The sequence below is a fragment of the Calonectris borealis genome, chromosome 11 (assembly GCF_964195595.1).
Source record: "Calonectris borealis chromosome 11, bCalBor7.hap1.2, whole genome shotgun sequence".
Taxonomy (NCBI): Eukaryota; Metazoa; Chordata; class Aves; order Procellariiformes; family Procellariidae; genus Calonectris; species Calonectris borealis.
In genome coordinates this window covers 1613710-1627656 of record NC_134322.1, presented here as the reverse complement: position 1 = coordinate 1627656, position 13947 = coordinate 1613710, and the positions used below count along the sequence as shown (strand labels likewise).

Below are 13947 nucleotides of genomic sequence, written 5' to 3'. Positions count from 1 at the left end.
AACTATGAGGATGTTCATAAAGTCTCTACGAGGGAACCTGCTGAGTGAATTTTCATCAAGTGGAGATTTCCGTAAGCTTGTGGAGTGCTGGAGGCTTCATTCTGGATATATTTAGCTGAGGTTAAACAGTTTATATTTTCTTGTATTTTTGGTAAAGATATTTTCATTTTGGTAAAAGCTCTTCCTCCAAAGAGGCAAAACTATTCAAATCCTAAAACACTTAAAATTTAACCTCTCTAACTATCTGCAGAATAGTTAGAGACTTCTGGTCTCTAGAGTATCTTCTAGTGACCTGAGCATCTATAATTTTTGCTGTTCTGGGATGTAGCAAATGGTGCTATTTGTTCACTGTGAATGACACTATCGTCAGAGGGTTGAACCAAGATATTAAAATATTCTACTGCCAGTTTAAAATTGGAAGTACTATCTTTTTCTGAAATCTGTGCAGCAAAACCAGATATTTATAATAATATAAAAATAGGGAAAAGTAGTGCAGTTTGTATTTAGATGAGCACTTTAGGAACTGCTGCTGCAAAACGTTCTCTTTCTTGCTTTAACAATAAAAGGTCTTCTAGGAAATCTAAATAAAAGTATTTTGGATCAGGAGGTAATATTTAATGGATTCATCTCCTCTTCTTCCTTGCTTCCTCCGTCAATGAGTTGGATGTTTCATGGTTTAGAATAGAATGGTGTGGAGAGGTGAGAGAAGGTCAGTGCTCGTTGTGTAACTGGATTGCTTGGGAACCTTCCTGTGTCCGTATCTTCTCTTCAGGTAAGTATTTGTAACTTGTGTCTTTGCTGGGGAGAATATCCTCTGCCTGAGTTCTAAGTTTCTGCCCTAGTTGTTAAGACAACACTTTTTGCCATTGGAAAATGTGTGGTTTGGGGGGGGGAAAAAAAGCATCAGTTTAGTTGTAGACATCTCATTGGCTACAAGTCACACTTGGAAGGTCTAAGGTGCTGATCTGGAGTTAAGTGTAGGAGCATCCTTGGAATTGGGTTCATCTTCAAAATGATTGTGAAAGGGTTTTGGGTTGGCTTGGGTTTTTTTGCTTGCAAATAGAATTTTTGCATATGCTGATGGTTTTGGAGATACTTCATAAAGAAGGAATTCTGAATTCTATTGGACTTCCTTAAATTTTAGGCTGTTCTTAAGGCTTCTTGAAGTTTGCTTTGCTTCTCCCCAAAATAGCTAGCTTGATTGCGTCTGTCCTGTTTGTTCCTTCTTTCTTTGAAATTTTTCTTGCTATTAAGCTTGTGGTAGTGATGCTGCCTACCTTTGCGGGGAGGCGAGGCACTGGGCTTGTTAATGTTCCACAGCAGTTTATTTAAAATAGAAAAATTGACTCCTATTTCTGCAGAGCAGAATTGCGTTGGAAAAAACAGGTAGACCACAAAACTGAGTTTCTTTTAGCAACAGGAACGGATGCGTAAAGTGGTGACGATTTAACCTATTTTGGAAAAGAAGAGAGTATTTTCCTGCGGGTTCTGACTTGCTGTCCCAATGCATTATATGTGTGTGTTTGTATGAATACATATTCATTCTTTATTGACATGGGAGAGGTTAGTAGTTTACGGTCCATTAGATTCGGTCTGAGAGTAGTGATCAAAGACCACACGTCTATCGCAAATCATTCCCTTTTACCTGAACCGCCTGGGGAGACAGAGGGAATTGTGGCCTCTTTTTGCAGGCAAACAACTGAATAAGAGAACTGCCTTTATCCTGCTTGTTTCACGTTAATAGCTGTTTTTTTCATAAATAGAATCCTATAAGAAGTAGTAGGTAAATCTTGGGGTTCTGAGGATTTACGTTGTGCAGCTTCTGTGAAAATGTCCTCGTCTTCCAAGATACTGAATGCATCTTTGCTGATTTAAATGGGGCTCCTCCAAGTATTCGATGTAAGTATCAAGGTCTAATTTAACTCTTCTGCCCTACTGACGGGGAGCTGGGAGGACTTTGTCTGCAGCAGCTCTGGGCTGGTGCCTGCCTGGCTTTCAGCAGGAATACCGGTTATGTGGACACAGCCGCCGACACCTCGATTCCCTGCTGGGACCGGGGAGTTGCTTGCAGGCTTCGGGCAGCGACAGTCGTACAGGCACATGGTAAAAATTTGCAATCCAGAAATGAAATTGTGTTCTTCCTGAACTCTGTAGCAAAACTCCTGTAGGTTAATTTGTGTAAAGTAAGATGCAAGAAGAGAGTAGAAGAAAAAAATTTTGGGGAGGTGGTGCAGAGAAGTCAGGAAGCAAAGATGCTTAGCTGAAGTTGTGCATATCTGCAGTCTGTGGTGGCAAAATTGGTCCCTTAACCATGTCTCCACCAGAATCCCACAGTGTTTTGATTAACTTGCATGGCAAGTTGCAAGCCAATAAAAAGTCTGCAATAAATGGAGCTGAAGAGTCAAAGATTAAAAAATGTGTGCTGCTTTCCTTGAGGGTTTGTTCTGTGATATGGCTTTTCTTAAAACAAACTGCCTGCTTGCCTGGGAAAAAGAGTAGAGCATCGCTAAGCGCGATCCTGCTCCCAGTGAAATGGTATTTTTGGCTGAAGGAGACAGTAAGTTTCTCCCCCACTACTCACTTTTTAAAAGTATTTGGTATTTTAAAAAGCAGAGGAGATTCAGTGCCAGGTTACCCATCCTGCGGTGCCGGGTGATAATAGTGTGATTGGTGCGAGGGTTTGACGGCCAGGTCGTGAGCTCAGCTAATCTGGGATGTTCAGAAGCATTCAGGGAGGAGAGTTAGGAGAATTTATTGACAGCAGCTGCTTGTAAGCTGAAATAGTTTAAAGACGACATCGTTGCTGTAGAGGCACCCCAGCATCCTTGAGCACGAGAGTCTACTCGATGGCTGCATGATGGTTAGTCCTCCTTGCACTGAAGGTATTAAGCCCTGCAATCCCAGCTGAATGGCAGCTCCAAAAGCCCCATCCCACGTTTTTTTAATGTGGAAATCCAATTGGGAGTATTGCTGGAGGGCCGGCAGCTAAAGTTAATCCAATCAAACTAAGAGCTCGTAGAGGAAATAGAAACCATCGTGTAGCCGCAGACCAAAATCAGTCTGTGCTTGTTAGGATCGAGGTTATTCCACTGCCAGTTATTTCCCTTGAAACACATGAAGTTGTTGTCTGTGTCTTTTGTTTAATGATCTTGCTAGACATTACGGTTGACACTAGGGTTTTTTGCGTGAGGCTGATCCCAAGAAGAAAAGCAGAAAGATTATGTTGTCAAGAGCAATAAGTTCGGGTTGCAGCTTTCTATTTTGTGGGTTGCTCAGCTTTAGAGGTTGAAGAAATTTGAGTGCCACTTCTTAAAGAATAGCGAGCATCCTGTTTATAAGATTATAAGTTGGTGTATTGCAACAGGAAGGACGGTTAAAATCTGTCTTGAGAAGTGGAGCCAAAGATCATTAGAGACTCCCTCTGGATTAACATTGACTGTAAATCTGCTTTTGGAGCTGAGTATTGTCTCTTCATAAATTCTTTTCTTTCCTGAATATAAGAAACTGCTGTCAAGACATCTTCAGTCCCCTAATTATTGAGGTGGAAGCGGGGAGGAGCCTTAGTTACAAAGGCTAATGGAGAACAGAGTTTCATAAGGAAGAGCTGTTATGTATAGTCGGGATATTTGTGTAAGTTTATGATTTCTGGGGTTTAAGAACTAGTTTTATTGCTATGACTTAACTGGTCCAGCACTCATTACAGTTACTGCATAGAGAGCGGGGTGTGATGGGAGGGACTGTGCAAACTCCATTGAGAAGCTACTCATCTTTCATAGCAAGCCAAGGACTTTGCATGTAGGCAGAGAGCTGCCTCCTGCGCATGAACTTTATCAAAAGCCTTTTCTATTCAGATGGAAATTATGCAAGCCTCATCTTCTGAATCTATTGTGAATCCAAGGAGTTTGGAGTGATTTCATCTATTTTTCTAGGCTGTGAGAAGCAATTCAGTGCAGCTGTCCCTCCGGCTCCCTCCGAGGGATCGAGGTCCGGTGCGTGGGAGGGCGCGTGGCTTCCTGCCCTGGGAGCCCCCCAGGAGGGCTGTCGGTGCGCTGCCGGGTGGCGTTGCTCTCTGCACGGAGAAGAAACCATCAGTCCTCTCTTTGCAAGGGTCTCCAGGACCCCCGGAGGGCAGCCACTCGGGAAAGCAAAATCCAAACCCTCCTCATCCCAGCAGAAGTGGAGTGGTCCCTCTCCTAATTACGAGAAGGTGGCAGGAGGCAGCAAAATCAGACTCTGTGTTGTGCTCCCACAAAGTGAGAAGTGGGTACGTGGCATCCATGAGCTAGCAGGGCAAGTCAGAAGAGGCTTGATGTGCAGAGGCAGACCAGTAGATAATATTTGACTTCCATCTCTTATGTTCCAGGATATCCAGATGAAGTCAAACTTTTTTTTTTTCTTTTTTCTTGAAAGGCTGATGCTCTTTTCTTTTTCAGGATTGAATTACTGTGTCTTGAGGTTGAGCTAGAGAAGAGAAACTTGCTTTGGAAGAGAGTTTGAGAGTTTAATCGATCGTTAGGGCTTTTTTGTTAGGTTAAGTGTGAGTTAACCTAGATTTGAAAACACAAACTGGAAAGATGTAGCCACCAGAATGTACGCAGACCTTTTCTTGCCGCAGTACAAAAAGCAACTTTACAAGCTTCCACTTTAAGCTGTTAGACAAACTGAATAGAGCCATTATTGTAACATCGATCCTTCATGAACTATTTCTAAATGTTGTAAAGCACAGTGAAATAATTTCTTGTTTCTTATTTCAATACAATTATTACCTCTTTACTAGTGAAATACATGAAAAAAGGAGTTTCCGTACAGGGTGTGTGGACACACTTCTGTAAGGCTGCCTCTCCTAAGGACAAACCACTTAAACTTGCTGAAGTCCCATTAGACTGGGATGAAATGAAATCAACTGCTCCAGGAAATGACATAAATATTCCATTAAAAAAAAAAATCAAACCAACTTTGATTGTAACAACTGGTTTTGATATCCAAGCGCTGGAGCAGAGACCTCAAAGAGGGTGCCAGGCAGCGTGCCTTTACAAAACGGTGGTGTGGGTCTGTCCCTGCTGCTGCTCTCTGAATCGTCTCTGTCCTCCTGGAGTGGTACCCGAAACGGGTCAGTGTTCTGGCGGCATCTGCAAAAACGCTGAGCAGAGCAGAAGGGTTACTTCATGCCTTGCAAACCATTTCCACATGTATACCCATCCTGTTGTGGTTTTTTTTGATGACAGCCTGATGGAGTTTAATTTGCAATGTAGTATAATCTCTAGGTACTTTAAAAAAACCCATCCCAAAACAACAACAACAAAAACCCAAACAAAAACCCCAAACAAAAAACCCCCAAAGCCATCCTGTTTAGTGGGACAACTTCTGTCTTCTCACTGTGCAGCTGGTTAGTCCTGTCTGAATGTATAACAACTTGCATTTGTTGAATTTTTCTTCTCCAGACCGCTTGCTTAGTTTATTAAGCATCATGTTTTCCACTCTACTCGCAATGCTTTCCTAGCTTTGCAGATTTACTGGATGATGGAGACAACAATCACTGTTAGTGGAAAACATTGAACAGAAGCAGGAAAGTCCGGCAGACGATGCTCGGTGCCCTTCCACTCTGCTTTAGCTGGTGCTCCCCTGGTAGCTGGTGATCTCCAGGAGCGGTCGCTTCCCGGGGCCCTTCTGCACCCACCGGCTGGAGCAGCCGCTCGTGCACAGCGTCCATCCTTGCCTCGCCTCTGAAAACGCTGCATGTTCCTCTAGTTTGATGCAGCTCAGTGTTGCTGCTCGTGGTCGAATAACACACGCCACTGGGACTTGTTCCTGAGGGGATGGAGTTGCTTCTTAGGCTTGTTTGTGTTTGGTTTAAAAAGCGTAGGTTTAAATCATGGATGAAATACTCCTGTCTACAAATACGAGAAGAACTGAGATCCTGACACTAAAAGTATGGGGTAGAATGCTTGTAAAATGTGAATTTATTTTTCAAGCAGGGATAGGCGTAAAAAAGTCACAAAAATGAAGAATTTGGCACTACAGTAGAATTTTAATGTCTGGTATTTCCTGCTGTCTTGAAGAAAGAAGTCTGTTGTTTGCTCCAACTGGCAAAGCTATTTAAACTTAGACGTGGCCTTCCCGCATAGAGCTGGAGAATAAATAGGCACATGGCATCCCCCAGCCAGGTCCCTGTGTTTGATCTCTGATCCTGCATTGTCGCTCTGGTCCCCCTGAATACGAAGCCTGAAGATTTTGCAATTCTGTTTCTTACAAAGAAAAGCTGTCTTGACTGATCAACTTCAAATTATATTTTGTTTGCTAGAATTTTAAAGCTACAAATCCTGCCAAGCCTGCGTTAGGTTCTGTTGGACACACAAACCTATAATAATTGTAGGTATGCATCCCAGTTTTGTTGGAAGCGAAGAACCGAAGGAATCTCGGAAATCAGCAGAACGCAGGAGCCGTGGACAAAAATATTCTGTCTCTCCCCATGCAACAGTTCTTTGCACTTCACTGACCTGCGTCTCTTCCCGAAGAGAGAAGTCTTCTCTGAAATTGTTTTATCTCTTCTCAGCAGTCGTTCTGACCTTTCCTTTCACTAGTAATTTTTTTTTTCTCTATTGGATGTTTAATAGTAATCACCTCCTGTACTTAAATAATTCACTGCCATAGCTATAGAGAATAATTCACAGCCAAAGCAGTTTGCTATCACAAGTAGCTTTCAGCATGTTTTTATATCACTTCTAATTTATTCTGCCCTCCTTTTTCATCAAATCTTCTAAGGAGCTGAAAAGTAGGATGAAAAAAAGGTAAAATAAAAGGGTATCTCTATCTTACGTCCTATTACATGCCTATATGGGTCCGTGGGCTGTATTCAGAAAAACAGAATTGAAGTTACTGTTGTGCCTGATGTAAAAGCTAGCTCAGCCTTTGTGGCGAACTTCAAGACAGGATTTGCACGTTATCTTGGTCTCCCCAGTACCCAGCGCTGCTGCCTCCCAGTAATCTCTGGCGTGCTGCATATGAGAAAATCTGGAAACAGAAGGTTTCCAAACACATTTGCCAGGGTTAATGCCAGAGTCTAAACATAAACTCTGCTGGGACAGACTGTTACTTGGAGAATGAAGTGCCGGACAGAGCTTGATTTAAAGGGTTAGGAGAAGGAAACTCAGCACCTCTCCCCAGAAATAGCCGTCTCGTGGATCGGAGACCCCGCTGCCGGGTGTTTGCTCTTCTGCCTCAGCCCTGTTCCCCGTACCTACAGCTTGGACGCCGTTACCTGGTGCGTATGTTGTCACGTACGGCCCCTTAGAAAGCGACAGTTCAGAAGCGGGGCCGTGCGCAGGCACTGCTTTATCTCGGCATCGGGCGTTCCTGGTGCCCGGCCGCGGTGGTTTACGCGGCCAGGCTGTGTCTAAGCCAGGCTGTAAAGCCCAGAGGTGGCCCTCGCCGAGGTCTCTGCCCTCGCTATTTGTTGTTCCAACCAGCACGTGTGGAGAAGTTCATGCTTTGTGTTGCTGCTTAGCTTGTCTTTACCAATATTGAGGTTCAGCCACTACTAACACGTTACATGATGTACTCTGTGTTTTTTCAGTGTTTTTTTCCTAAGTGAACACTATGAGAAAATACCCATAAAAGCAATTATAATCAAAGCTTCAAAACTTCTGGCAAAATGCCTTTAATACAGTTTTTAAGTGACATTGCTTATTGTTGTCCGGGTCATTCTCCTTAGAAATACTTAGTTGAAGCAGAAAATTTCGCTGAAACCTGTAATTCTGCGATTGAGTAACTATCATCAGTAATTCCGTCATGGAGAACCATCTAGACAGAGTGCCAGGGCTTGCTAAGCTAGAAAAATTAGGCATTTTTAGCCAGTTCCTCTAACTTAAAACAGATTTTATTTACTTCTCTGCTATAAGCAGTGTTACTTCCTTAACCTCTGCTTTTTGCATAGTGAAAGAAAAAGCCAATGAAACTGTACCTTCAGAAATAAGTAAGAGTACAGTTGTGAATGGTTTATGCCAATAATAAACTGTAACCATCAGTAAACCAAAACTGTGGGGTTTTGGGCTTCCCAGAGATTTGAGCTTTCAGGGGAGCACTTAGAAGCAGCACGTGAGGGAACCGCTAATGCATTTGCTGCGGTGATGCCGGCTCTTGCAGCGCTGTCATCTGTATCCATCGCTTAGGGGAAGATAAGTCACGATTAACTGCAGAAATTACAGGAAGCGTTTGCCAAACGAAAACATGCGCTCGTGAAGATGGCGGACCATGTCCTCAAAGTTCGTCTGCTTGATAGGAACTGTGTGTAATTTTTAGGGCGAGGTGCACGTACTCTCCAAGGTCTCGTGCTCGCACCTTTTATATGGTGGCAGTGTTCAGACTGGAAGGGTTCTTCTATTTTTATTTGAAGGCTGCATGCGAGCAGGCATGCCAAAGACTTGCCAGCTGTCCGAGTTGTAATTTGGAGCACACTTTGTATTGAATTCTTGTCGGCGTTGTAATGAGTTGGCAGCAGAAGTGCCTGCATCTCTGTCTGCTCTGTTACTGTCCGCGAAACCCTGTCGGGAAAGAAAACACCGCTCCGTCTTTCCCACTAGAATGCACGTTGCATATCAGGCTGCTTAATGGCAGGAAGAAAACGATGATGTTCTAAATAATCAGGATTTTTTAGTGGAAGCTCCTAGAGGGTACCTGGTAGGGAAGAAATGAAAAGCACAAAGCGAACTTGGGGCTTTCTGGGCAGCAAGAAGAGTCAACAGGTCTAACGTGGTCGGCGTCACTGAGCTGTGCTGCCTCTCTTGGCACCGAGGTAGAAGATTTTGCTTTTCTGTTCATGTAAAAGGTCTCCCAGAGCATGTGCTGAGGGCAAAACAGGGAAACGCATTTTGTCAGAATGAAGGAAGCACGTGCTGCTGTGGCTGCTCGATACTGACAGCCATTATTTCCCAATTCATTAGGAAAGCGAAGGAGACAGGGAGCTCAACTGCGGGCTGGCTCGGTGTCCTGCCTGGGTGACACTGGCACGTTATTTCGGGAAAGAATTTAGTTGCAGAATGTAGTTGCTAATATGTACATAACTGCATGAGAGAACTTGCGAGCATTTCTGATAAGCCAGTAAAATGTAAAGTGATAGTGAAAGAATCTCATTTTGATCTTATGTCTTCACTTTCCATTAATTTCCAGGGAAAACGCATCCGCTGGTGAGATGAGCAGAAGCGATGCTCTGCGCCAGCAGCCGGGCAGCTCCCCGGGTCTGGCGGAAAGGGGGATTTTTGATGGTGCCCTCTCTTTTCAAAAATGAGGGAAACCAAGCTTCAGGCTTTGTATTTTAGTTCATTTTTTGCATTTATGTTTTCAACAGCGACAGGTAAGCAGTAAATAAGAGACCCAGATGAATTCCTGCAGCTGGATCGGGGTAGCCATGAGTGACGTGCAAAACTTGTCCTGAAGTGGGCAATGATGTCGGGCTGGGTAAAAGGAGACGTGGCTTTTTTGTTTTGTTAAAGCTGCTTTGTTAAGCACAGGGTTGATGCTATTATTTAAGTTCTGTTGCTATAAGCCATAGACATGCTAAGATACATAACCTCATGATGCATGGCTGGATGCTTTGTCCTGTGTTGTGGTTTGTGCACCTTAAGCACTAGGGTTTTTTGTATGATGAATAAATCCAGCCTAGAATTAGGTTGGAAATCCTGTATCTGTGGCTTGAAAAGCAGGGTTTTTTTTTCTCTAAAAGACCCTCCAAACTTTACTCCAGGTGTGTAGATTTCATAGCTGTTCACCATGCCGTGAAAAGGGGAGCAGGAGGGGAAAAAGCTGCTTTTTTTTGTCTTGCCAGCCTTCAAGATGTGCGTGCGTAACGTTGAGCTGCAGAAAGGGATTTCCAAAGTAGATATGTTCTGACTTTTTAGGGCTAAATAGACTATGAGTTACGTGGCTTATCCTCTCTCCAGTGGCATGATTTAAATTACTGCCGCTGTACTGGATCAGTCCCTGCATTAGAGGAATTTGGCTTTACGTGCTGGCCTCCGGCAGCAAGCTCGGATCCGAGGAATGAGTTTGCAGCCAGCCGTGCGGCTGGGGTGGCAGAGACTTCAGCAGGGCACTCCTGTCCCCTCTGTCCCCTGTGCCATGTACATTGGGACGCCTGCGCCTTCAGTTCCACACGGGACTGAACATCGTCCACCTACTTGAAAGCGTGTGCTATGTTACTGTTTAAGTGTGTTATCTTTCTTTTCCTTATAATTTGACTGTTCCTTGACTGGGGTATAACTGTAAAATACCTTCCCACCTTTAAGATAGAGTTATAATGATTTAACCAGCTGGCAGGTACTGCAGGCTTTCTGTCAGCAAAGTTGTCTTAGGATATAAATCAGCATATCGGTCCATTAGAGATACTGCTGCCAAAAACACGTGTGTTCTTTGTATGTTAGCACATTTTCTCAATTATTCTGCATAACAGAGCTGCTACGTGGGTGTTTGGGATATGATGTGTTGTGAGGATCACAGCTGTAATTGTAGCTGTTAAATGTTCTGTATCACACTCATGCCAATAAGCAGTTAAAGTAACTTTTGGACAAAAATATCTTCGGAGCTCAAATGCTTACAATTTGGGAAAGGCAAATAGTGGCGGTTGCTCAGCGAGAGCACGTACCTGCACTTCCATAACACACTGAGAGAGAACTGCTGCCAGAGCAGAGCGGGCAGCATTTTATATTCATTTAAAATTTTGCCGCTCTCTGTCATCAGTATAAAATGCTTTTCTTTTTTAGTAAGTCAGTAACAAATAGGAGCTGACACGATAATGTAATAGTTGCCAGCGCTGATGATTAAATGTGACCTGCACGGAGACTGCAGGACTGGAGAAGCTGGTAACTAGAGATACCGCGAAGGCTGTTTTTAAGGACAAAAATGGTGTTAATCAAGGTATTTCACTTAGGTAAAAACATGTGGCTTGTTAATGTAAATAATTGGTCAAATTACACTCTTAGGAACCTTTCAGATTACTAGTACTCATTGCAGCTGAGGATTCAAGTAGTTTGAGTGCTTCTTGTGCGAGCTGGCTCGCTGTCCTCCTCCCTGGTGCCACGGTGTCACCCTTCTGGGATGGGGGGGGCTAAGCATCACCCTGGGTGCCCAGCTCCCGGGGACCCGCCAGCCACTGCTCGGGGGGAGACGGGAGCTTAGGGAGAGTGAGGAGTGAGGAAGGACGTGTGCTTGCTCTTACTTTCTTGATATCAAGTCTGCTTTTTCTTCTTCAGGGCTGTGATCGGATGCCTCGTTATGAGGAAGTTACTAATGATCCAGAGGAACAAAACGATCCAATTGCTTGTTCTTGCCAGCCAGGCTGCACGGTGGGATGGAGTAGATGATGTGTCTATGTCCACAAAGTAGCAAATGCTGCCTGCAGTCGCCTTATTTAGATGTTTTTTGCTTGCTCTGAATGATTAACCCACAGCGAGACCTTTCCTGACAGTCCACTCATCGCATCTCACCAAACAGCACTGTAAAGAAAAAGGTGTAAGTAAGGGGCTTCCCCTGGTTGGTTTGTTGTTGTTTTTACTTTATGGAGACAAATAGTTGGAATGACGCATTTTACATTGTTCTAGGAAGGCAATAGCAGAAAAACTAGCAGCTCTAACGCCTGTGCCTGGCAGTGCAAGCAGAGCACGTACCTGTGCTAGCTCCTGTAAGTTAAACGCAGTTGGCAGTGGCAGTTATTTTTCCCCAGGTCCCAGGAACGCTGTAAAGCAGAACCAACAGTTCAGTTACTGCTTAAAGTTGCCAGACCTCACCCGGGTCGCTGGGGTTGTTCGGTGGGAGCTCCTCTGACCCGATCCCCGCAGAAGCCTGAGACGATGGCTGCGTATGCCGCCCTGCTTCCCCTCCCAGCTGGCGTTTCCTCGGCGGTCGGATATGCTGTCAGAAAGGTATCGCTAATTGAAAAGCAATTTGAGCTGAATGTGGTGGCAGTGGCATCCAGGAGAGGCCAGGCACGGCCAGAGCTGCTGCCGTCCGGAGTACCGCTACTCCGGTGGGCGGTGGGGATGGGCGCTGTAAAACCAGCGGTGCGGCGGGCTCTCATTCCTGCCTGAAGACAGAGCCCAGCTCCCTGAAAAAATATTGCGAGGTTCCTCCTGAGAGTCTTGTTGCAGCCCTTAATGCTGCTGCCTTGAGACTTGCTCGGGCGTTGCTTTCTAAGCCTAAGTGTAAGGGAGACTGGTGAAATGGTTTCATCTTTTGCTTCATTAACCTGCGTAGTAACAATATAATACTTGATAGCTTGGAAAGAGGCAGTGTAATGCCTCTGTAAGCAGCAGCTAGATTTTGGAGTTACTGTTTGTGCTGTTAGTGAGGGGTTTAGTAGCTTAATCCATCTGGAAAGCAAGTAGATTTATTAGACTGTACAATAAACGGGCTCGTAATTACAGCAGCAGTCCCTACTAACTGGTTTTCCTGATAGGGCATAAAAATATGATGTACAAGTAACTTCATCATCAAAGTTTTGTAGTTATATTCTGTATTAGATTTACTAGAAAAACAAACGCACCTTGATAGTCTCTTTGGTGCCTGAGAGCCTCTGCAGTGGCTGGGATGAATGCATACGGGCTGAGCAGCTGTGCAAAGAAACATGGATAAAGCCGTCGTTTGCAGTGCAGGCCAAGGGAACACTCTCCTATCATTTTAGAAAAAATATTTTTTTCTACCTAGTTTAGAATACAATTACTCTTTGAGCTATACTGGATTTTTTTTAAATTAATGCAGGCTGATGAATGCTTTTCAAAGTGTGCAGCACGTGCAGGAGTTGAGAAGGAAGACCAGTGCTTGCTTTGTAGGACCAACGTAAACAGATCTGGTGTGCTCTGGTGACTATATCGACGTGCCTGCTTAGAGTTGTGCGTCTTACTGTGGATTCGTAGAAAAGTCGGGGTTGCAGGGGACATCTGGAGATCATCTAGCCCCCCCTCCTGTTGAAAGCAGGGCTTAGACTAGGTTATCCAGGGCCTCGTCGAGTCTTGAAGCAACTTGTCCACTTCACTGCAATGAAGTGTGCAAGTTTTTTCCAATTTTACAATCTTTTTTCCAATTTTAGGTCATAAAACATTCCTGATCGCATGACACTCAAAGGCCCATGTCACTAAAATCCTGCTCTTGTGGGGGGAAATACTTTGCTCTGACCTGTGTTAACTGTCTTGCGTGCAGAGGGACGTAGGCTGTGCAGAGGGCAGGAGAAGACGGCTCCCCGCGGGGAGCGGGGCGAGGGTGGGGTGCAGTCACTCCCTACGTGTCTCAAGGCAGCAGCTAAACCCTTGCAAATTGTGTAGCTGCACAGATACCAGCACTGAATGCGCCCGATGCTGAAATTCGATGCAAATCTCAGTTTCTAATAAACGATAACGTCAGTATCCATAGAAAAGTACTCTGACTTTTTGAATTAACTATCACACAGCCACAGACTTTGCTGATGCTCAAAAATAGATGTGTTGATACAAATAAAACTGTATTAGGCTCTAATTGGACTGGGAAACTGTAGGATAAGCTGCTGGATACGGCTTCTTCACTTTATATTTTAGATCCTCTCTGTCTAATCATCCACAGATGGAGCACTGGAAGCAGTGAGGATTAGATAGTAAATCTGTGCTAAAGAGCCAGTGGAGGGGATGGTAATCTAGATTCACTTACGGTAGATACATTCGTTTCTGTTTGTACAGTCTTGTAATTTCCTAGCACTTAAGGAAAAAAACAAGCAATCTTGACAATGCGCTATGTATTAAAATACTAACTGAATACAGACTCTGTGCAAATCAAGTATAAATAAAATACTAGAAGCTAGGCTTGGCTGTTGAAACCAGCTTGCCCGCGTTAGCATTCTGATAAATTGTACGTGTTGCCAGAATATTTTTAATGGTTTTCCTCAATGCATAACACCTCCAGGTCCAGTGTTTTGCAGAACAGTGCTCGTTT

General features: G+C 44.2%; 1 protein-coding gene across 2 annotated transcripts in view; it reads left to right on the top strand.

Annotated features, from left to right (window-relative positions):
• GLCE (glucuronic acid epimerase) overlaps nt 1-13947 on the top strand; it is a 55589-nt gene that overhangs the window by 24099 nt on the left and 17543 nt on the right. The window contains exons 1-2 of one of the 2 annotated variants that reach the window (XM_075159691.1): nt 11128-11502; nt 11714-11912. The exons of the other annotated variant lie outside the window; for it this stretch is intronic. Of the exons in view, the coding sequence (XP_075015792.1) occupies nt 11851-11912 (62 nt within the window). The 5' untranslated portion in view covers nt 11128-11502; nt 11714-11850. Of the gene's footprint in view, nt 1-11127; nt 11503-11713; nt 11913-13947 lie in introns of those variants that run through there. 2 annotated transcript variants of the gene reach the window in all.